At 35.0% G+C, this 25,941-nt stretch overlaps 1 protein-coding gene across 1 annotated transcript in view; it reads left to right on the forward strand.

Moving 5' to 3' along the window:
- Positions 1-24,178, forward strand: part of LOC122805946 — a 105,021-nt gene extending 80,843 nt beyond the window's left edge. Inside the window, exons 6-7 of the mRNA XM_044076191.1 lie at positions 12,305-12,428; positions 23,277-24,178. Of these exons, the coding sequence (XP_043932126.1) occupies positions 12,305-12,428; positions 23,277-24,178 (1,026 nt within the window). The remainder of the gene's footprint in view (positions 1-12,304; positions 12,429-23,276) is intronic.
- Positions 24,179-25,941: the final 1,763 nt, after the last annotated feature.

The raw sequence follows: 25,941 nt of genomic DNA on the forward strand, positions 1-25,941 counted from the left end.
CTTTGCTTAATCTTTTTAGTTAGTAGGACAAGGGATGCTTGTAGACTATGTAGCTCTGCCAGCAAACCTTCCAAATCATCATGTTGACTCCTTTCATTGAGATGTAAGAACATGTTAAGCAGATCATCCTCTGGAGCTTGAGCCATATAGAAACAACTAAGAAAAAACGATCACCAGTGAACAAGAAACTACTAACCAAACACTGGAACACCAGAGAAAAACAGCCAAGATATTTGAGCGTAAAAACCTTTTACTTAACGCTTTTGTCGAAAGACTTCTTCAGAATACATCCATACAAACTTTTCACAAGTTTAAATACAAATATATCATGCCCCTCCCATGCTTAATTATGTATTAATAAAACAATTAGACTGATTGCAGAACAATAATCTACTCCACTATGCTTACTAATTTAAAGTAATATAACACTGCAACTGAAACAATACTTAATAATATTATTGAACATACTGTGTTTGCTCTCAAACATAAATTAAATACATTTAATACAATAAAAATATATACATATTTATTTATATACATATATACATTTATTCTTTTTTGGAGCTTTTCTCCCCAGGACCCCATTGAAAACGGGTTCTTCGTGGCCCAATGGACTATCCTGGTAAACCAACTGCAATAAATAAATAAATAAATAAATATTGTTTAAAAATAAATTAAAAATAAAATATGTAAACTCCAATACTTTACTACTTATAAAATTAGATGTTAATTGCCTTCTGTTAAAAAACATTTGATATTAATAAATTAATTTAGTCCAGGGGACCTATCTGCATCTAATCTGAGCTGCCACAATGATTCTTTTCTTTCAACTTTATTTTTGATATTACCACCTCTAAGGTCTTTGTTAACTTGTTCTAAGACACTAAACATACATTTTTTATATGAACTACAGATGGCTGAGTGTTTGAATAAAGCATTCTTATCATCTTTAGTTCTAATAGCATAATAGTGTTCCCTTATTCTTGTACAAAGATTCCTAGTGGTCATACTGAGCAGGATGCAATATAAACTATGTTAGATGAATTACAATTAAATTTGCCTTTTACACTAATAGTTCTGTCCAAGTGAAGCAAATTAATAAAAGGGCATTCCTGAATATACCTACACATTACAACCAAAACATTTTAATATACCATTAGTTTTGTTTGATATAGGTGCAGTTATCAAATTGTCGTTTCTCAAAATAGTGACTAGACATTGGTACAGTTTTCTTCTGGAGAGGTAGACCATAAATATAATCATGAAACTTTGAACATGCAAACACAATTGCCCAACGCTATTTCTCAGTCTGGGCATATTGCATCTCAGTCTGGGTAAGAGTTCTCGATGCATAGGCTACTAGTCTACACTTTTGAAGAATCACTGCACCTTGACTAAACTTAGAAGCGTCACAGGAGGTTTGTGATCATCATAGTAGCTGAGAGTTGGTGGGTTAGCAATCGTCTGTTTCAGGACATCAAATACTCTTTGGTGCTGTTCTGACCATAACCAAATTACATCTTTCAGTGTCAGCTCTCTAAGCGGTGCTGTAATTTGGATTAAATCTGGAATGAACTTGCCTAGATAGTTGATCATGCCAAGAAAACATTGTAGTGCTTGGACATTGTCTGGAGCTGGCATCTTGAGAATTGCTGTTTGCTTGGAAGGATCTGGTCATAAGCTGGAACTGGTAAACAAGTGACCAGCATAAGTAACTTCTCATAGTCTGAACTGTCATGTCTATGGATTCAGCTTAAGATTCACTTTGCGTGCTCTTTCCAGATCTTTCTGTCATATTCATCTTCCCCATTAGTTCCAGCTAGAATATCATCTACTATAATAGCATTTGATAGCCATAAAAAAGTTGTTACATCACACACTGAAAGATTTCACTGGCAGAATTGATCTTAAGTGGCATTCTCAGAAATCTGCATCTTCCAAATGGCATACCAGACACGGTTAACAACGAAGATTTTCGGTCAAGCATAATTTGCCAAAATGAACTCTTTGCATCTAAGACAGAAAAAACAGTGGAATTTGGCATAAGGGCAGCAAGTTCTTCATCTGTGCTTATTGGATGCTGAGGCCTTTTAAATACTTTAACAAATGCAAGGCACAGGAGTGTAAAAAGGCAGATATAAACAGTCCACATCAACGAGTCTTCGTGATGATAAAATATACGAAACAAGGCAGTCTTCACTTCACCAAGTAGATAAAAAATCTTTACTTCACCAAATAGATAAAAATTCCAATTTATTGGACAAATAGTAAAATTCGGCAAGCACTTTCACCCTCATGGGCTTCTTCAAGCCAAAACGCTATACATACTTTAAAAACCTTATATATACTTTTTAAAACAATGACATCATATCTTGTGAAATAATTACATAATATACAATCAATTAATATAAAATAATTAACCATTGTGTCTCTACATAAAAAACACTAACTCATTCAAAACAATAAAATTCTGTTAATCAATTCTTTATATATATTTGATAGTACCACTTGTATAGATAGCATGGAAACTGAAGGGTGTGTATATATATATATATATATATATATATATATATATATATATATATATATATATATGAAAATTAAACTTTTAAACCTTCAACTTTCTACCTTTCAGCATAGGTCTCAGGGGAACTATATCATTTAGCCCTGGCTTCCTATCCGCCCTCAACCTAATAATCCATCTAGTCTCACTTTGTTCTGTATAATTCATAACATCTCCTCTTCTTATTGTGGGTGTGTTAACCTGTATAACTGATGTTTCTAACAAATGCTTTGAAAGTTGACATTTATTTATTTAAATTTGTTGACACTCCCGGTCAACAAATTTAAATAAATAAAATAAATAATAAATAAAATAAAGTGCATTTTTATTTGATTTAATGTGAATATTATACTGGTGTTCCCTAATTCTATCCTTAAGTTTTCTGTCCATTTGCCCACATAAAATGCTGGGCAAAGTGTGCAGTAGGCTAAATAAACAATGTGTTCTGTATCACATGTAGCCATAACATTAAAACTGAAACATTATTGGCTCACAGGATGTGTAAAAGATGCAGTACTATCTATCATATAAGAAAATATTACATTTCCTGCAAGGTTTAGTACAACTTGGTGAGGTGTGGTATAATTTATTACTTATTCTTTCAGGGTAACAGAGGAGTCTATGAAGATTCATGCAATTTTTATATATAAATTTAGGTGCCTCTCCGACTATATTATATAGTAGTGGGTCAACAGTGAGTATATCCCAATGCTTGGAATAAATATTTCTGATCTCATTGACATCCTGTGTATAATATATGGATACCTTAGTTCCATTATGATACCCTGATGTGTCAGACTCTCATAACTTTTCCTCTCACAATGTTTCTGAAAACAAACTTAGGATGCATACTAGCTCTGTGTAATAAAGAGTTCCTATAACAGGGTTTTCTAAAAACTCCCGTGTTCAATAAACCATTAGAGAGTCTTTCTACAAACACATCCAGATAGGGAACTGAAGTTACTGATGCATTTATTGTAAATTTCAAATAAGTTGTCAACATATTTACTTCTTCTAGGAAGTCCTAATTCTTCTTCACTAGCTGTCCACACCAAAAAAGATCATTCACAAAACGTACATAGAACTTGACAAACTTTTTAAAGCTGTCAAGTTCAAATAATCTATACCTTTCCCAGTCAGCCTCTACAAGATTGGCATAGCTATTGGCACAGGAAGTGCCCATAGCGACGCCATCTTTCTGTTTGTAAATTTTTTGATAAAAAGTAAAAATGTTGGTTAACACAATATCCAGCAACTTACATAAGATATCTGTGGATAGTCCAAGGGAGTTGGAATTCATTTCCAAACATCTACGTATACATTCAATGCCCTCACTGTTTGGAATCATAGTAAACAGAGATTGGACATCTAATGTAACTAGCCAATATGGTAGATCAATAGGCAAATATCTTATCTTTTCATACAACATCAAGAGAAATTGTTTAGTGTCCTTTAGAATATAACTGTATGTGTTAACTATTGGTCTAAAACAAAACTCTATATATAACGATATGAGTTCCATAGCCCAGCCTCGACAAGCCACAATGGGCCTCATAGGAGGATGGAAAGGATGATTATGAACTTTAGGCATACCTTGTATGCTAGGAATCAATGGATGTTGAACATGAAAGAAATTTTTATGTTGTTCAGTGATCATACCATTATCTAATAAATCTGTTAATAATGTTGATATCTCATCAATACACCTTTCTACTTGGCTCTGCATGATGCAGCAGTAGAAGTGTGGATCATTCAACGTATTCTCCATACTTTCAACATAACTATTTCTATTCATCACAACAACTGGACCTCCCTTGTCCACTGGTCTAATAGTGATATTAGTATCACACCTAAGTGTGTTTAATGCAGTTCTTAATCTAGGGCTTAGATTACCATACCATTTCTTATCTCTATTATTATTATTATTTTATTTATGCAAGTCTTCTTCTACTAATTTAGAAAATGCACCAAGTAATGGATGTAAGTTGGGTACATAAGTACTTGTTTTTTTCAGGTTAAATCCTTCATTTTGTGTAAAATTACCATAGTCAAGTTTCAGTTGTATATTTCAAGTGAAAAGTTTTACATCCATCACAGAATCAGTTATTTCACTCTTAATAGATGGTATGAAGGTTAAACCTCTATTTAAAATTTACAACTCATCTTGGGTAAGATTTCTGGTTGAAATATTCCAGACTAATGACTTATTGTTTTGTTGAAAGTATGGAGAATATGTTGAATGCTCCACACTTCTACTGCTGTATCACCAAACAATTTATTTTGATGTTGTATGAAAAGATGAGAGATTTGCCTATTGATCTACCATATTGGCTAGTTACATTAGATGTCCAATCTCTGTTTACTATGATTCCAAACAGTGAGAGCATTGAATGTATATGTAGATGTTTGGAAACAAATTCCAACTCCCTTGGACTATCCACAAATATCTTATGTAAGTTGCTGGTTATTGTGTTAACCAACAACATTTTTACTTTTAATCAAAAAATTTACATACAAAAAGATGGCATAGCTATGGGCACTTCATGTGCCAATAGCTACGCCAATCTTGTAATAGCTGACTGGGAAAGGTGTAGATTATTTGAACTTGACAGCTTTAAAAAGTTTGTCAAGTTCTATGTACGTTTTGTGGACGATCTTTTTTAAGTGTGGACAGCTAGTGAAGAAGAATTAGGACTTCCTAGAAGAAGTAAATATGTTAACACCTTATTTGAAATTTACAATAAATGCATCAGTAACTTCAGTTCCCTATCTGGATGTGTTTGCAGAAAGACTCTCTAATGGTTTATTGAACATGGGAGTTTTTAGAAAACCCTGTTATAGGAACTCTTTATTACACAGAGCTAGTATGCATCCTAAGTTTGTTTTCAGAAACATTGTGAGAGGACAAGTTATGAGAGTCTCTCATCTTAACCCCACAGAAGCAGATTTTCATAGTGAACTATCTAATCTTAATCATCATTTAATTGGTAGAGCTTATAGTCAAAGGGGGATTAATGAAGGCTTTGTAGGAGTGGAAATACTTAGGAACAATCGGGCTTCTCCTTACTTTATGAGTAGAATAGAAGAAGAGAATGATGGAAATGATGTATCAGCTGACACATCAGGGTATCATAATGGAACTAAGGTATCCATATATTATACACAGGATGTCAATGAGATCAGAAATATTTATTCCACGCATTGGGATATACTCACTGTTGACCCACTACTACGTAATATAGTAGGAGAGGCACCTAAATTTATATATAAAAATCGTATGAATCTTCATAGACTCCTCTGTTACCCTGAAAGAATAAGTAATAAATTATACCACACCTCACCAAGTTGTACTAAACCTTGCAGGAAATGTAATTTTTGTTGTATGATAGATAGTACTGCATCTTTTACACATCCTGTGAGCCAACAATATTTCAGTTTTAATGTTATGGCTACATGTGATGCAGAACACATTGTTTATTTAGCCTACTGCACACTTTGCCCAGCATTTTATGAGGGCAAAATAGAGTTCCCCTGAGACCTATGTTGAAAGGTAGAAAGTTGAAGGTTTAAAAGTTTAATTTTATATATATATATATATATATATATATATATATATATATATATATATACATACACACATCTACACACCCTTCAGTTACCATGCTATCTATGCAAGTGGTACTATCAAATATATATAAAGAATTGGTTAACAGAATGAGTTAGTCTTTTTTATGTAGAGTCACAATGATTAATTATTTTATATTAATTGATTGTATATTATGTAATTATTTCACAGGATATGATGTCATTGCTTTAAAAAGTATATATAAGGTTTTTAAAGTATGTATAGCGTTTTGGCTTGAAGAAGCCCATGAGGATGAAAGCGCTTGCCGAATTTTACTATTTGTCCAATAAATTGGAATTTTTGTCTATTTGGTGAAGTAAAGATTTTTTTATCTACTTGGTTAAGTGAAGACTGCCTTGTTTTGTTTCATATATTTTATCATCATGAATACTCATTGATGTGGACTGTTTATATCTGCCTTTTTACACTCCTGTGCCTTGCTTTTGTTATATTACTACTTTTTTACAAGACTGTTTACTTCTGGGTAGCATTTTCTGATATTTTACTCTTTTAAATACTTTGTTCAGATCTCATGGATCAGTACATATTCTGATATCATCTGAGATTTTCTTATGAGCTACCACCATGGAGGATACCCATTCAGTAGGTTCTTCTACTGGACAAATTATTCCTAGCTGCACCATTTTGTCTAGCTTGGCTTTGACTCTGTTCTGCAGAGCTACTGGAACTTTCCTTGCTGGTCTGATAACTGGGCTGACCTCTAGGTCTAATTTCATGTAGTACCCAACTGGCAGTTTGCCTAGTTTGTCTGTAAAAATATCAGCATACTCAGAAAAAACAGTCTGGGCAAAATTTGAGCTGTCATTCGGGCTTATATGATGAATTTCTTACTTGAATGAAAGCAGTCCCATTTTCAAACTGTCTGTAAGGCCTAATAATGACTACATGTTTTTTTTGACTATGAAAAATTGCAAGTCATAGCTGCTCCCAGCAGAGTAACATGAAAGCACTCTTGAGCCTTCGGTCTGAATCTCTTTACCACCATAAGCAACAGGCTTCACACACTTTGTCAAATCAATTTGTTCTGCAGAATTTATGCTAGAAAATTTTTCTGCTGACATAACATTGCACTTTGAGTCAATACCTACTTTGAACCCTACAGGAGTCCCATCTATCCAAACAGTACAAAGGATCTCATTCTTTACCCACAAATCTACTGCACTGACTGCTTCACCAAGCACAAACACACCATCAACATAAAAAATAGGGTTGCAGCTTTCTAATTGATTAACTTGCCTCTTGGAATGCCCTCTTTTAATAAAAGAATGTGCTTTATTTTGTTTACAAAACCTTTTGAAATGATTCCACTTATTGCAAAAACGACACTGCTGGCCAAAGTTAAGCAATTTTCTCTTTTGGCCTCATGATTTACATCACAGTTATGACAGTTAACTATGAAACTGAGTGGGTGCAGATGTTTTGACTTTCCTGAGTCACCCTTATGCTTCAACGACCGTATCCACTTCACGGAGCATGCTCTAAAATTTGCTGGAAAGACTTGGGGGTTTCCCAAAAAATGTTACTGGACCTGGAGTAGCTGCCATGTACTTGAGCCTGTTTCTTTGAACCATGTGCTGCATACTATCAATGTGAGCTTTGTCATTGTGCCTTCCACTGCTATTCTCATTTGTAAGCATATTTGTGTGCCTTTCTGTAAGTTTGCTTATCTGTCAAATCTCAATGGACTTATTCAAAGTTAAATTACCATCTGAAAGCTAAATGTTTCTCACTTTGCCATTATTAATACCATACACAAGCCTATCTTTTATCAACTCATCTCTCAAATCATCAACTCTGTGCATTATAGCTTTATTTCTCAAGTCAGTTATATATGGTGCAAAAGTTTCACCAGGCTTTTGATCCCTTGTGAAAAATAAGTGCCTTTCCATTGTAATATTTGTTTGGGGGTTGCACAATTTACTAAATTTACATTTTAGGCATCCAGGATCTTCCCTTGTTTCAGCCGGTACCACAATATGGAAGTCTTCCCCCTACCCTGCAAATAAAGCAAGTGCATACACAAATGAACACTCTCTTTCAATGGCTTCTGAACCAGCTAAATTAAGCAGAATAAATGATTTTGCACGTGTGTCTTTGTCAGAAAAATCAGCCTGCATGGAAATATTGTACTTCTGCTCAAACACTCTCCAATTTTCTGCAATTTTGTTATCAAACACAAGCAGTGTGGGTCTGTGACATTCTACTGCCATGCCACAGATAATAGTAAAACACAATGCAGCATGGCCCTTGTCATTATGCACAAACTTTTACATTCACCAGGTGCTTGTAATAATATTCAAATGCACAATAAATGCTTTGAAAGACTGTTCTCTGCGAAATATGTTTTGAAACAGCTGTACTTTGCAAAATATGCTTTGCATTAACTTTGCAAATTGTGAAATAACTGCACTGTAATACTGCACACAAGTAAACACTTTGCACATCAAATATTTTGAATAGCTTTTGTTAATGCAAAAAGTAGCACATAGCAAAAAATATGCTCGTTTCACTTTTTTTCTACATTTTATGAAATTCAGATATTGTTTCAAACATTTTCGCAATTATTTTGAATGTTCTTATCAATATGTCACAGTACTGGATATTTCATTTAATAAGAAATTCATTTGAGCATGCTGAGTACTTTGTTTTATATTTGTAGCAAAATAAATCATTTAAGCAAGTTATAGTACCAGGAATTTGTTCCTCACCTGTTTTGCAAGTTGTTTGAGCAGTAGAAATGATCCTCTCCTGTATATTCCTCCAACATTAACCTGTTGCCGCATGGCTGTAACACTGGATCCCATTCTGACACCTTGTCGTTCTTCATATATACATTAAGAAGATGTTGAGGCTTGGGTGTTTGTTTAAGTAGTTTATTGTATAGAAATACATCAGGATGGATAGCAAGAACATCAAACTTAAATGAACTATCTACCTAACTGACTGACTACATACTTGCATGCTGACAGTCTGGCTGTTCACTCTAAATGGCACTGCTGCTTTCATGTGCTCAGTACGTATGTACATACATGTGCTGACTCACTGGAAAGTTTCTTAAAGGTATATCACACACACCTGTATACAATTAACTCTTAGAATTTGCAATCAGTTGTAACCAACACCTTCCCTTTTTAAAGACCACAAAAAAGTTTACTTTATATAACGATATAATTAAATCTCTAAATTTACCCATGACATTAGAAAAGCTGACAGTGAATCTGCACCTATTTACACTAAGGATGCTTAATACACAATTAAACAAATGTAGAGTCAAATATTAATTGGAAATTTAAAAACCAACATGCCAGGGTGGTCAACTGATATCAAAAGAAAACAATTCCTTAAAGCACACAGTACAGATATAACTCATCCATGTGAGCAAAGTATTAAAAACAAAATAAAAAAAAGCTTTAAGAGACAGCAAACAAACCTTCAATGGAGCCTGGCATATACAAATATCTCCTTCATTATTTTTGTTAGAAAATTAAGAGATAACACTCCACATTTGTCTTAACCTTTTCATAATGGGGTACCATTACTCCAATAGCAGGACATTACAAATACACTACCTAACAAATTTACTGTTAACTTCTCCCTAGAAATTCCTTTTACAAATCTACTCATCTCAGAATCCTTCTTACCCATATTATCAAAAATAAACATTCCTAGCTGATAATGTAAAAGTTTGTTTAACAAGGATTCCTGTCGAGTCAAAGATAATTTCAGCAAACAGAAAGAAAAGAAAAACGTTTTTCAAGACAACCTTCGATGGACAGTTCAACAATTTTGTTTGCTCCCTGCACCCCACCTCAGAATTATATATACCAGCTACGAGGTTACAAAACAGTTGAAAAAAAAATCAAACTCCACTGTCTACTAAACTAATTTCAGTGAACAGCACTCAATGTTTTTTTGTTCATCAAAATTATATTCAATGAAATGTTCTGTTCCCATTTAACAAACATGGCAAATGTCAGACCTCTCCTTAACTTGTTCAGCCTAATGTTAACTACATGATATGTTCACTAGTACTGGTGAACATTTGTAGTGATCCTACTCTACAAGTGTTGACCCACCTCAGGCTAAGAAAATTGCAGACATCCTTACAAGTCTTATCTGTAAAATCATGGAGCATGTCATAACTATGATGTCAAAAATTCTCATAAGCCACAACTCACAATTTGGATTCATAAAAGGTAGATCATATCTGCCAAATCTTGTCAGTTGCTTTCAAAATGTCACTCAAGCAATCTATACATATCATGCTGTTCGTAACATTTGGCACATTCAATATGACAGTACATGATACAATTGTTAAGAAGCTATCACCACCTTAGACACAGAATCCTATGTGATCTCATGTATAGTCAACTGGCTGAAAGAGAAAAGACACTGTAAACATAGCAGGTGCCTCTTCTAATAATAATACAAAGGTAACCAGTGGATTTACCACAGGGGTCTATGCTTGGTCTTTTCCTAATTTGTATTTATTTCTTGGACCTCAAAGCTGAAACCATGACCTCAATGTAATCAAATCTGTAGACAACTGCAAACTGGATGAAATTGGCCAAACATGGACTGCACATTTATTTGGCTGGATGATGATTAAAAACTTTACTCTTTATATATAATACTAGAATGATTTTTGTAATTGTTAAAATCCCTGAATATGTTTGTACCTTTCATAAAGAGCTTATACTAGTGAACACTTGGTGAATGTTTAATAGGCTGAAATTGAATACCAAAAAGGTGACGAGAAGGCTTCATTACAGCTTACAGTACTGACACACCCCTATAAAGTTAAAAACTAGTTAGAGGCCTAAGCATCTGAGTAAGCAGTTCAATCTCCTATGATAAACATGTGGCAGTTGTAGTCAGGAAATCCAACTTATCACAACTAATTCCCAAAAGTACTTCATCCAGATGCAAGGAGGTGACAGTTTTCCTATACTCAGCACTGGTCAGGCCCATTAGAGAATATATGTCCTTTGATATGTACCTCACTAGACAAATCAAAAAACTTGAAAGGCCCAAAGGTTTCTAACAAAAAAGATCTCTTGTCAAAAGCTGTAGTTGGTAGGAGAGGCTAGGTACTCTACAGACTCCTGAGAGGTGATTTATGACACACTTACCACACAACTAGACATCCTGCTATCCTTCACCTTCATTTTCTCAATAAGACAAACTGTGCTACCAGCAGTAGAATCAGACATCTTGGACTTAAACAGCACATAAATTGTATTGGAGGATTAATTTCATCAATCAACTCCCCCCCCCATCTTTGTACAAGTTAAGCAACATTTTTGGATGGATACTCTCAAATGGTGCTACCCTCCTCAAGAAAGGATGTAAAGCTTTATGGTGGGTCTATGGCGAGGTATACATGGTCATTAGAATAATTTGACTTGTATATCTTATGGGATCTTCACAGATTTTGCTAGTTATTTTTTTCACCCTGTGCTATCCCCAATCTGATCTGTTGCCCTCCTCCCTCAATTTTATGTTGAGAAGCAAAAAAAAAAAAAAAAAAAAAAAAAAAGTCTGCTTTGTCCTCTATTATGAATCTAATCTCCTCAACTCACTAAATAAATAATTTAAATTAAAAAAATATGTCAACACTCAAATAATATGGCTCTGAACTGCACATTATCATACTTCCTGCTTAGACCTGATAGAAAAACCTTGGTTCATTCTTTTCATGTGATACATGTCCACAGGGCACATGCCACTAAAATGTTGGCTTAGAAGGAATACAACATACATGAAATGACATTTGTGAGGTCGTACAATTTATATGAATCTGCCAAGGCAAACTGAAAAGATAGTATTCACCAGGGATGTGGTCAAGATATTGCATGATTAAAATAAATATGTTGCATTCAATACTGATTTCAGGCAATTAATATTTTTAATTAAAATATTTGTCACAAGGAGGCATCATTTACTTTATTTAAAATTACCCAGTTGTTTACCATTTGACTTTATACATCATGATTGATATTATAAATCATCATCCTAATTATTCAAGTGACTTGCAGCGGAGAAGACATGCATATAGACAGATTGATAGTTATGCTTTTCTGTTTATTCTTTAGACTCCCCAGTCTGTGTGCTCTGAGAGTTGTTCACCAGGATATCGCAAAGCTAGTCGACCAGGGCAGTCTGTCTGTTGTTTTGACTGCATCATATGCTCTGAAGGGGGAATTACAAACCACAGTGGTAAGCATATCTCTATTATTTATTGTATACAATAACATTACTGTGCTTTCCTGCAGGGCACATAAAAGAAATATGCCATATATTTGGGAGCTAAACTGGTTATTGGATAAATTACCTTCTGATGTGGTTTGTAATATCTTTATATACAATGTTAGATAAGTTTGAGCAGAATGCAGTCATAAATGAACCAACAGGGATGACAAGTAGAAATACAGCTAACAGTCATAACTTGGAAGTAAAGGAAAACAGTGCATAAAGTTCCTATAAAGTGAGTGGATTGTGTGGACAGCACAGAACATGGGAAACTTGCATTATCTCTCTCTGAAAAATGATGCACACTGTTAAAAAATAACATACTAAGGCTTGTAAATGCTGCAACTTAAGTTAAAATACAAAGCTGTAGAAAATATTTTATTGACAGTAGTTCATTCTGAAGGCCAGAAATGCTGTAAATTTAACAAGAATCAAAGTGAGACTAATGAGAATATATACTGAACCTGATGCTGCAGAATTCCCTTTATTTTGGCATATAGCAGCCTCAGAGCTGATATATATATATATATATATATATATATATATGTTATGGGTGGCCACGGTGGTGCAGCGGTTAGCATTGCCACCTCACAGCAAGAGGTTCTCTGGTTCGATCCTCGGCTGGAGTGCCTTCTGTGTGGAGTCTGCATGTCCTCCCTGTGGTCGAGTGGGTTTCCTCTGGGTGCTCCGGTTTCCTCCCACATCCCAAAGACATGTTGTAGGTGGATTGGACACTCTAAAATTGGCCCTAGGTGTGAGTATGTGCTTTCTGTGGAAGGTTGGGTGCCGGGCTGGCAACTCGACACCGTAAAACTCCTCTGCCAGTCACGAGCAGACAGGTGATCTTCTGTGGTGACCCCTAACTGGGAAAAGCCAAAAGAAGAAGAATATATATATATATATATATATATATATATATATATATATATATATATATATATATATATATGTGTGTGTGTAGATATATAGGAAGCATTGGTGATGCAAGGAATCCAGGCTCCCACATGCGTATACATCTGTTTCTGAGCTTTTTCCAGCAATTCCCCTAATAACTGCCAACTAGTTTCAGTGGTTTTAGCCTTTACAAACCTCTGGCATCTTTCCACCACACCTGGAATGACCAACATCCTGTGTTAAATCTATGGCTAGCAATTTTTCATCTGCATTATTTAGGGAAATAGGATGTCCTATACCTCTTTGAGAAATAAGAATAAAATGTTATGATAAATACCTTGCCCTTCTCACTTTATTAAAAATTCCCCTGAGGTACTGCAGAGGAACTATCTCAATATTTCTGCATAATTTCACATATATACCATCCTCCCCTGAAGTCGTTCTTTTTTTTTTTTGAAACTCTACAGTCACTTGCAATTCTTTCAATATCATCTCACTCTCTGGCCATCTATAGTAGGTTCATAGGCATGTAGTAGGCTAGCTGCCCTTGAGGGCCATTTTAAACCTGACCAGTTTCTATTTTGGTGCATGAATTAACCTATCTCATTTGTTGTTAGATTCACCTTACCTACTCCATGGGCAATAATTATATATTACCCCTAGTGAGAACTACTGAGATCATGTCATTCATAATTTGAGGGGATACATGGGTGGAATAAAGCATTTAGGAGGTTCATCTGTCCATTAGTAGTACAGGGGATAGTCCTGGAGTAAATGTTCTATTACCAACCAAGTTGTGCTTGAATATGGACAGGGATGTGCTTTAACGTGGATGGGAATTATGCTCCAGAGCCATGGAGTGTTCTGAGAGATTTACCTGCCATACCTCAAATATTTATCTTCATGCACTCACAGGCCCTACTGCCTTTTGTAATATTCTGCAGGCCTATTCATTGTCAAAATCTCCAGCTCCCTTTCCCTCTGTGCCACCCATGCATTCATATTATGCCTAGAGTTATAAAGGTTTCTTCCAAACTCTTCCATAACTTTTAATTCACCTTTATCCCAAACATTTTTTTTACCTTAACTCTAAAACGTGAGTTTTGTTCCTTTATTTCTTTAACCTGCATGCTACATACCTTCCAGATTTCTCTCTTTATAACCATCAAGAAGCATGTCTACTTATCCTGCCTTCTTCTAGTGCTTTTGTTTAGCTTTCAGGTGGTGCTAAATAAGTGGGACTGCTCTGATACTGTTACTGTTTAAGCTTGTATAGGAACCCTTTACATCACACGCGAATGCGTTGAAGGTTTTAGGGATTGCTGGTTCTGTATGCTGTGCTGTTCCAGCCTATGAGTACTTACTGGTTGTGCAAAAGTGAATGCTTTTAGATAGTTTGGCTAGCCTTTAAAGTGACTGCTCTTGTATTTGCTGCTAACTTAAACGTGTATGTGTTTAGTTATCAGGTTTTGCCTTACAGTGGGACTGCTCCTATGCTAGTCTTTACACTTACTGCTTTCATACATCCTATTTCTGTATACGCAAAAGCGTTCCGTGTTATGACTTGCTATGTGTTCTATTTTACTATTTACACCATCTACACCTCCTAAAGGGACTGGAAAGTGTTTCTGTTGAATTGTTCATGTAAACGCGAATGCGTTTCACTGCTTTACCCTGGTTAGTGTGGGGATTGCTGTAACATTAGGCTCTATATTAATAGCTATACACTTATGTAATTGAAATGTACTGTTCACCATTAGTATGTACATCCTTATGAGTTAAATCTACTATATGTAACATTGCTTTGCTTACTAGTTGCATAACCTGTATTTTACTGCATTTTGACTCTGAATTGCATCCCTGTATGTCAATATTGTACTCTAACACTATCTTTTTGTCCTCTTTCCCTCCTCAACAGCTATCCCCTCAATGAACCTGTGTTTTTGCCTGGGTTGTATCCCTTTATTTTCACTACTAGGGTGTTCTCCACAGACTACCCTTGGACTCGATCAGGACATTGTCTTCTCCTACCACCCTCTACCACCAGAAAACAAGAGAGTATGTCTACCTAGTCATGCTATATTATGTTTTAACTAAATGTTCCTGCTAGGCTTTCAGATTGCCACTAGCTAAGCAGCCAGCAGCTACCCCTTCCTCATTCCTTCATTTCCCCTCACAGTCTCCTTGGATGGCTACATAGGTTATCCTCTCTCCCCCTTTTTAGTACAGCTCCATGCCTGGTAGCTCCCTTGTTTGCTTACTGCACTACCACTGTTGCCCACTAGATGTTATCCTTTCCTCATCCCTATTTGGGATATTAGTACTGACTTCTACCTTACACTTTTATTCTCTCCTTCTTACCCTAATCCTTTTCCTCCTTTTATCTCTGTCTTATCCTCTCCTCCTAGGCTACTTTCTCTTGCCTTGATTCCCCCTTCCTTCCCTGATACTTTTTCCATTCTCCTCTGGTCTACTTTGTGTGCCCCGCTCCGCTAAGACCAAAGCAGCACCTTGGCTTACCTCTAATACTAAACAAAAGATCAGGCTTAAAAATAAATCTTGGAAAAAATGGCGCTCCTCTAGAAACCCAACAGATTATCAAACCTTTAGAGAGCTGAGAAACAAAACCAAAAATGCTATTATTTCAGACAAAAAGAACTACTATGTTGAACTTCAGCAATCCACAAAAAAAGAACCAAAAAAGTTCTGGTCTACTATCAATTATCTACTTACCCCAGGCAAAGTAGTAACACCCAACCCACAGAATCTAGACCCTGATAATCCCTCTTTAATAGCCAATAACTTCAATAGCTTCTTTACTACTTCCATACAAACACTAGCAAGCCATTTATCACCTGATGCTTCCCAACTGATCTTAAGTAACACCAACAAAGTCCTTCCTTCCCTTCAACTTCAACCCATACCCACCTCCTACATACAATCTCTCTTACAAAATCTTAAACCCACTACCCCCTCAGCAGATAAGCTTCCTGCTGAATTCCTTCAAGTAGCAGCAAAAGCTATAGCCTACCCTGTTTCGATCCTAATAAACAGATCCATAAAAGAAAGTGATTTTCCAGCAATCTGGAAGATATCACACATCATACCCTTACATAAAGGAAGCAAATCCACTGACCTTTCTAACTTTCGCCCAATAGCACTATTATCTCCACTAGCTAAAATCATGGAAAAATGTATACACAAACAACTACTTAACCATCTCTTTCAAAATAACCTACTAGCAAACACTCAACATGGATTTAGACCCTCACATAGTACTACCACTGCACTACTTTCTTTTACTAATACCATAAACTGTAACCGTAATAATAACAAACTAACTGCTTCTCTTTTCCTAGACCTGTCAAAAGCCTTCGACATGGTCAACCATAAACTTCTTCTACACATACTAAAATCACTTGCCTTGGATTTCTCCTCCTTAACCTGGTTCTCATCCTACCTTGAAAACCGACAACAAGCAGTACTCTGGAAAAATTCTCTATCTGCTCTACTACCCATCTCCTTAGGAGTACCTCAAGGATCAATATTAGGTCCACTCTTATTCTCTATCTTTATTAATGATCTTCAATCATCTATCCAAAACACTACCTGCATACAATATGCAGATGATTCTACCATCATTTACACAGCTTCCACCCAATCTGAACTCCAGTCACTCACACAATCTACCTTTTCGATCGTCGAACAGTGGTTCTCAAAAAGATGTCTCCTCCTCAACTCCAAGAAAACAAAACTATTACTATTCTCACCTACCCACAAATCTTCTCAACTAAATTTTACTATTACTGCAGGTGACAATTCTCTTATCTCCCCAGACTTTACTACCAAACTGCTTGGTGTTACTATTGATAATAATCTTAACTATGATTGTCACATCAATAACACTATAAAAGCAGTAAATAAAAAGATAGGTTCACTGTACAGAATCAAACCCTTCCTTACACCAGAAGCACGGACCACCTTAGCTCAATCACATCTTATCTCCACCCTACTGTATGCTTCCTCTATTTACACCAATCTCTAAAAGTAACCTGAAAAACTAACTACATCCTATCATAATATAGCCCGTTTTGCCACAGCATCCCAGTACAGAACTCACCACTGTCAGAACTTAAAACACTTACACTGGTTAGAACTACCTAACAAGCTCATCTATCAGCAACTTTTAATTACACATAACATTCTTTATCAACCAACAAAAACACCCGCTCTCAGTAACCTCCTTACCCCCTACAATAACTTGAAACAGCTGCGATCTGCCGAAAAGCTACAAGTCAACACAACTAGAATTACAAATTCAGCAGGTAACTGTCTATTTTCAAACTCCGTAGGGAAAATATGGAATAACCTCCCCTCACATTACCTCACTAGACTCCTTTCACCTTTTTAAAACAACTTCTATTACATCTGAACAATTTCTGGCTCTACTCCTGTACCAATCCAGACTAAATGACTTTTCCTTTCTTCAGTCATATTTCCCTATTTAAATATCCCTATCTTTCTCTGCTATCACAAATTACTTAATTACTGTACTGTTCCAAAAAAAAAAAAAAAAGTACAAACAATTTCTTCAACAATTATGTTTATACAACCTTTCTTAATATATAGTTAGGACTATTTGTTTTTCATCTGTTTTTTTTTAGCTGTATTTTTTACTAGACTAAAATGTATGCATTGTTGCTTAAATGTTTAACCTTGTTTTCAAGTGTGGAGCTTTTCTCCCCGGGCCTCTACTGAAAATGGAAATTATCCAGCTGGACTAGCCCGGTCAACAAATGTAAAATAAAATAAAATAAATAAATAAATTGTTGTTTCTGTTTCATTACTCTCATGTCTGCCAGTCTCCTCCCACTACTCCCTCTCATTTGATGAGCTTATAATGTTTTAATTCACATTTCTCATTTCCCAATCCTTTATTAAAATAGATCTGACCTTTCTCCAAAAGCCTTCCTAACTCATCAAATTTCTTTTAGATGCATACATCACTTCATCTCACCAAATATATATCTGTAAAGTGCTTTCTGTGGTGCCCGTGCCCTGGCCCTGCAATCAAGGAGCCTCAATCCTCACCACTAACACCAGAGAGGGCATCTCACATGAGAGGAAAGGATAATAAATACACACTGTAAAGTACAATTTCCCTTAAGTGCACACAGATATCACAGTCAGTCTGGGGATGGTTACTCCCTTGCTCCCCAGGTCCCCAATAAGACTCCCCACTGGCACAGCTATAGGGTTCAGATCTCAGCCCAGCTGGCAAGCTAACCTCCAGTGTCCAACCAGTGCTTTGTGTCCCTGCCCAAGTAGCTCACACACACACACACACACACACACACACACACACACACACACACACACACGCACGCACGCACACACACACACGCAGACACACACACACACACACACACACACACACACACACACACACACACACACACACACTATTTGAGATAAGTATTTATACAATTTCACAGACACTCTTGGGAAAGGCTGACACAGATTCTCCAGCTGTTCCCCTTTACCCAGATTATACGGTAGTAATTACTGCCACCACCAGCTAATAATTATCAGCTACCCAAAGGCCATTAAAAGGGTGTCCAATTATTAATGTGCAATATTATTATCCAATAGTAGTGTGATTAATCAATCAAGGCATACTAGAGTGGCCTTGTACAATAAACTCTATAAATATGCAATGTACTCTACAGCTTAACTTATCTCTACATAAACCAGCCACAGTTGAATAGGGTTTAAAATATTTAATAATAAATACTAAAAACACAAGACAATACTACTACACAACATTGCTATTCAGGAGTTCAGAGATCACACAGAAACTTAAAATAATTCAGTAGTACAGTTCTGACATAACATAAAAAACACTTAATCTAATCTTTATAGTCCTAGCTATTTCTACAAGAAAACATACTTCTAAGATAGCTTACTTTAGAGCAAAGGCTGTGCTGTGTTAGATGTCCAAGATCAAAATGCTTACAGTCTCTTTCTCAGCAATAGTTTTTAAAATCACTAACAACATTTCTGATGGGCCCTCCCAGATTACATCATTTTGACAATTAGGTTTTACAAGTATACACATTTTATCATTTTGACACTTAGTATGGGGTTTCCAGACCAACAGGCTACATTATTTAACAATCTAACACCTGCTCAGGAAACTGCAATAATAAAAGACATTTCACATGTACACTTTAGTAATTATTCCTTAAGTTAAAACAATAGAAATAATGTGACAGCCCAGACCAAATGGCTCCAAGCTAAGGAGATCAAAGAGCATACAAAACATAATTTTAATTTCAAAGAACATTTGAAATACTTGGCTTAGTTTTCCTTACAGCAGATGGCAATGTTGCTACCTTATTGAAACAGCATTTCTTTACATTTAAGACACAATATTGTATTTTACATTTATATTTACTAATGCCAGAATTATGTATCAAATTCTATTTGGCTAGGCTGGTAGCCTTCACCCATCTCTACCAGTCTTCACACTTTCACTCAGTTTAGCACTCAATAACTCCTCTATAGTTTAACAGTCTACTCTCTCCCTTTCTTTACCAAGGCACAACTATAGCTTTCATTTCCATCCTCTTTTCTTATTTGACCCTTCCATCTTTACCTTTCAACTTAGTGTGTGCACAATCAAACTCTTCCATCGCTCTGCCTCTCACACATTTAAAATAATAGATCCTCTTAACAAGTACTTGCTCAGCCTACTTCCTTGTCAGACCCCTTCTAGATAATATTTACATTTCTTGAATATAATATGCCAACTCCTTCAAACATCCACCAAGTTTTCAATCTTTTCCCAGTTGAGCAAAACCTGCCTAGCAGATGATGGCAACTCTCCTTCTAACCTCTGATGTCTTCTTCAGACAAATCCATCTCATCAACTCTGTCCTGTACTTCCTAGTAAGCATTCCTCCCACTTGGATCATATCTTGTGGTATAAATCCTACTGTATTATATGGCTTGCAAACCCTGGAATAAAGATTTGGATTCTTCAGAGGAATCATGCCTCCTCTATTAGCCAGGTGACAATATCAGTAGGGATAGTGGAAACATGAGCCAAAACAGTACTGATTATAATAGGTTGTATGTCTTTTGCCTCAGGAACACATCATCTGAATAATTATGGTAAATATTTTATAAACATACTTTTAACATTTATATCACGATGCAAACAGACATTATCAATTAGCTATTCATTAAATGTGAATGATTTTAGTTTGCACAATATATGCCTGGGATTTTGGTTGCTAGTAGACCTTTATCTACTTTCTGTATGCAAATGATCTCCCAGTCAAGTTATGTTGGTCCATTTTGGAGATGGCATCAGTATAGTATGGAAAAAAAGAATGCAGACCATTGTCATTTATAATATCTGAACTACCTGTCATTAGAGATTTCTGAACATGAGCAATTCTCCTTGTCCTAAGTTTTAAATGCAGTTCCTGTATTTTCTGTGTTAAAAATGCAGTTACTATCATCTTACTGTTCTATGATAATCTGTTAAATCTTAGTAACTTTATCCAGTCAGCTTCCATTTCCTGTGAATATGTAGACTTTTGATTCCATGTTAGCAAAATTTAAATTCTTTTTGTCTCATCAGTTACCCAGTCCAGAGTAAGGATTATGTTTGTCTACTAAAAGTTTTTAAGATAGTGAGTCTGTCATGAGACTGTTGTTGCATACATTCTTTGCACTCTCTGGCTCTTGAATTTGTCTTCTACTTTTACTGAGAACAAAGCCTTGAGAACAGGGTGGAAGAACACAACCTTGAGAAAAGTTGTGCTTCATGATGAAATCCATACTACATCCATACTATATGCTAAGTCAACAGCACATTGAATGAATTATTCTCATTGTCATATTTTCAAATACGATCAGGCAGATTAAAGCACTTCATGTAGAATTCTGAAACTGCCAATATAATTCTGAATATTAGGTTTAGCAAACCATATCAGACAAAGGTCATACAGGGTATGTCTTCTTGGGAACTTCAAAAATATCAACTTGGTCTAGGTTTTAACTAATTTTTATTGAGATATGGATTTCCTTGTTAAAGTGTGCATTTTGCCAATGGATTGCCAATTCAAAGGGATTCTCTAAACAAAGTTATGGATATTTTGAAGGAAAAGTATATAAAACTGGTTGCATGAAAATGTATGTAAACTTAGATCACCTTTAATTTTATACAATAGAAGCACATTTATTAGTATTTAGTTTTGTTATGGTTGCATGCAGTATGATTCATTTTAAACATGCCATATGTGGGAATCACTCTGTGTAGTTGCTGGCTCCATTCTGTTATAAAATGATCTCATACATCAGCCACAAAACTATTATAGAGCAAATGCAAAATATATCTTGGTAGTAGAATATTTATCCAAGCCAAGCACACACCCTTGTGCCAAACATGGGTGTGTAAATATGTCAGTGTGAAAAGGCATTTGCATACAATTTTCATATAGTTGCTGCAATTTAGAAATAGCCTCACACATTCTCTCATTTTTTTTATTTATTTTGTTTAACATTTGCTAACTAGACTGGAGCATTGAGCCAAGTGGACCATTCTGAGGCCTGTCCAGGAAGCATACAAAAAAATTAAGATTCAAGACATATGTAACAATCCTTAACAAACATAATATATATGAGAAACCAAGTATCCAAGATAAAAAAGTACAATTAGTCAAAAACAAGATAAATAATTCTGTAGTATGTGGGTAAAATAGAAGATATTTGAGGAGAAACATAGGAAGGAGAATGGAAGGGGGTATAGTGGAGTACAAAAGATTTTGGGGACAGGAAAGGGAAAAGGGCAAGTGAAAATGTGGAAGGAGGAAGATAAGCAGCAATCAGTGATGACATTTGACTTTGCTGTTTAGACTTCTACTTAGTTGAGTAGTTTTAATTATTTATGTATTTATTTATAGTTTAAGTTTACAATCAAGCATTTTTTTCACTTTGTATGATGGCATTCAGTTGCAACTTCCAGCTGCTTTTTACATTCAGGGGAGGTAGTATAAGAAAACTCTGTGCCTCTTAAAACTGAATAAAAAATGAAATAATTGAAAAAATAAAACATTCACCAAGGTATAGACTTTCTTCCCTGTGTTGAGAGCAGGGAACAGTATAAATAATTATACTAAATTAACTTTTTCAAAATACATAAATTACTTGGTGTCATTGGATTTCAAAAATGACAACTAATTTGTTATACAGCTGAATACTGTTTAAGTAGTGGACCTGTTTATGGAAAATTAAGAGATGATTAAGTAAAAAAATATTCAGAATACCAGCAGAAAAGAAACAGCCAAAGAAATAAACATTTTTATAGGTGAGTCAGGAAAAGGAAAGTCCCATTAGCTACAGTGTACATGCAAGCTTTTAAACAATATGAAAATATCTCAAACATACCAAAATGAATGATCCAGTTGAAGAGCTCTATCTCACCTACTTAAACATGAAGTGAACTTGATCCCCACAACACTATCTTAATACAGAGACACATGCATGAAAAGTATTAATTGTTCAATTGCCTGAAGAACAGCTATGCTGTAGCATATCATATTCCTTCTCAGCTGTGAACATTTCATGCTATATATCTTTTGACCTAACTTTTTGTTGGTTGTTTGCCTGAATTTTAAGGGCCTGTACAATAAATGGCTAAGATTTATATAAGCCAAAAGGAATGCAGTATTTACTTTGAGCAACTGTGATTCATGATCCAACTAGTTTCCAAAGTTAAATACTCAGTTTTAATATTACATATTGCTATTAACTAATCTGCAGTATAATGAAACATTAACCAAACTGCATCAACTTTAAAAGATTTTTAACAGAGGTAAAATGCAGATTATGTTTTTTTTTCCTCCTCAGACTCAGTAGACTGCATGAAATGCCCATTGTTTTACCAAGCAAATGAAAGAAGAGATGTCTGCATCCTGAAGGCAACAGAATACCTCTCCTATCAAGATCCACTGGGAGTGGCATTATCTGCAGTCTCCATTTCCTCTTCAATGATGGCAGCTTTAATTCTAGGAATTTTTATCAAATACCGAGACACACCAGTTGTGAAAGCCAACAACTGTGAAATCAGTTACCTTCTCTTACTGGCCTTACTGTTATGTTTTCTTTGTTCTCTTTTATTTATTGGCTACCCAGTGACCACAGTGTGCATGTTCCGACAAGTTTCATTTGGAGTCATTTTTGCAGTGAGCTGCTCATGTGTTCTGGCAAAGACAATCACTGTAGCAATTGCATTTAGTGCTACAGATCCTAAGAGTAACCTGAGGAGGTGGGTAGGACCCAGGCTGCCTTATTTCATACTTTGCTCCTGTAGTATTTTACAAGTAACCATTTGTTTTCTATGGCTGGTTCTTTCACCTCCTTTCCAGGAAATGAATATGTCAGCTAAACCTGATACCATAATAATCCAATGCAATGAAGGCTCAGTGCTTGCATTTTGGCTAATGGTTGGTTACTTGGGAATTTTGGCAGTTAGCAGTTTAATTGTGGCTTTCTTTGCTCGAAAACTCCCTGACAGCTTTAATGAGGCAAAGTTTATCACATTCAGTATACTTGTCTTCATAACAGTCTGGCTGTCCTTTGTACCAGCATATCTGAGTACAAAAGGGAAGTTTATGGTTGCAGTAGAGATTTTTGCTATTTTGTCTTCCAGTGCAGGTTTACTTAGCTGCATATTTTTTCCAAAGTGTTATATAATTCTGTTAAAGCCAGAGATGAACTCTAAGAAATATTTATTAGGAAAGAAAAAATAGAAAAGCTATAATCGCATACTGTTTTTATTCCACATCCCACAGAAGTATTACTCTTCAGCTTTTGCATTACAAACCTCCTCTCTCGATACACACACACACACACACACACACACACACACACACACACACACTATATTGTACTGTAGTAACAAAATATAATAGATCATGTGTTATCTAATCAATAACTCAAGGATTAAATCATTAATTTTACTCCAAAATGGCCAGGTTTGATCCTGACGGGTTATCAAAGGTATAAATGTACTAAAGAGAAGGGACAGATCTCATGATAACCTCCTCTAGACATGGCCTACTGAAATTATACCATAGACAATAGTTTTGTGAAATAAAATTGAAGTATAAGACTGTATATATATATATATATATATATATATATATATATATATATATATATATATATATCAATTGTCTGCAAAATGGCAAATAATTTAAAACAAGCAAACAAGTCAATATGAAGACAAAAACAAATTAATTTAGCACTTACATTCTTTAATTCCAGTTTGACTTCTTCAAAATGATAAAGTACAACTCATAACAGTGTAATAGTACTTCATGAAGAACACAAAAAGAAAAAAAAAGATCAATATAAAATCTAAAATCTTGCAAATTTTTTGAGATGGGTAAAACAACACTTTCTATAACAACTGCCAAAAACATAGCTATTAAAAGTAATTGAAAAGAAAGTTGAGATACTTCAACCATGCTTAGCTCATATTGGAAGCACCAAGAACCATTTATGCATCTGAGGTGGACTGAGCAAATTTTTTCAGCTTTGCATCCAAAAACAAAAATTTACTCCATTTGTACCCACCTGCAGCAACAGCGAGTCTGAAGGGTAGGGTTTTTGGGGCAAAATAAAAATGCCCTTAATTTACAATTTACAAAAAAATGTGAGTATCAAAAAGTTAATTATGCAACATATCCAATAATGCTAAAACAATATGATGAAATGCAACATAAATCACTCTTTGGATCACAACTTTGTAACTCCACATTTTCAAAATACATTATCTTATATAAGTAACCATTTGTTTTCATAACTAATATACCACAAACTATCAGTTTTTATTACTTTTATAATTATATTATTTCTTAATGACCACAATGCTATTCTCTTTCATGGTTAAATGTTTCCTTTTCTTTCTTGGAAGTTTACTTACGTCTCCAGTATCTACCTCACATATATTTTCAAAGTTTCTTAAAGCTTGAATTAAGGGTGAATTAAGCAAGTTGTTTTCTTATAATTCATTGTTAACAAAATTCTTTACAACTTTATCCTGCATTAAAAACTTTAGATTGAAGTTTCTACTTTATAAAGCTAAATCTAACCATGTTTGAGTGGATTGAACATTTTTTCAGCTTTGCATCCAAAAAAGGATATTTACTCCATTTTTACCCACCTGCAGCAACAGTGATTCTGAAGGGTAGGGTTTTTTAGACAAAATAAAAAAAAAATTTCTTAATTTACAATGCTCTACAAAAAAAATGCTAGAATCAAAAAGTTAATTATGCAATATATACAATAATGCTAAAGCAATATGATGAAATACAACATAAATCTCTCTTTGGATCACAACTCTGTAACTCAGCAATTTCAAAATACATTATATTATATAAGTAACCATTTATTTTCATAACTAATATACTATAAACTATCAGTTTTTATTGCTTTTATATTTATGTTATTTCTTAATGACCACAATGCTGTTCTCTTTCAGGGTCTATATCAGAAGACCAAATGGAAA

The sequence above is a fragment of the Protopterus annectens genome, chromosome 7.part0, assembly GCF_019279795.1.
Source record: "Protopterus annectens isolate FY-2018-M chromosome 7.part0, PAN1.0, whole genome shotgun sequence".
Lineage (NCBI taxonomy): Eukaryota > Metazoa > Chordata > Ceratodontiformes > Protopteridae > Protopterus > Protopterus annectens.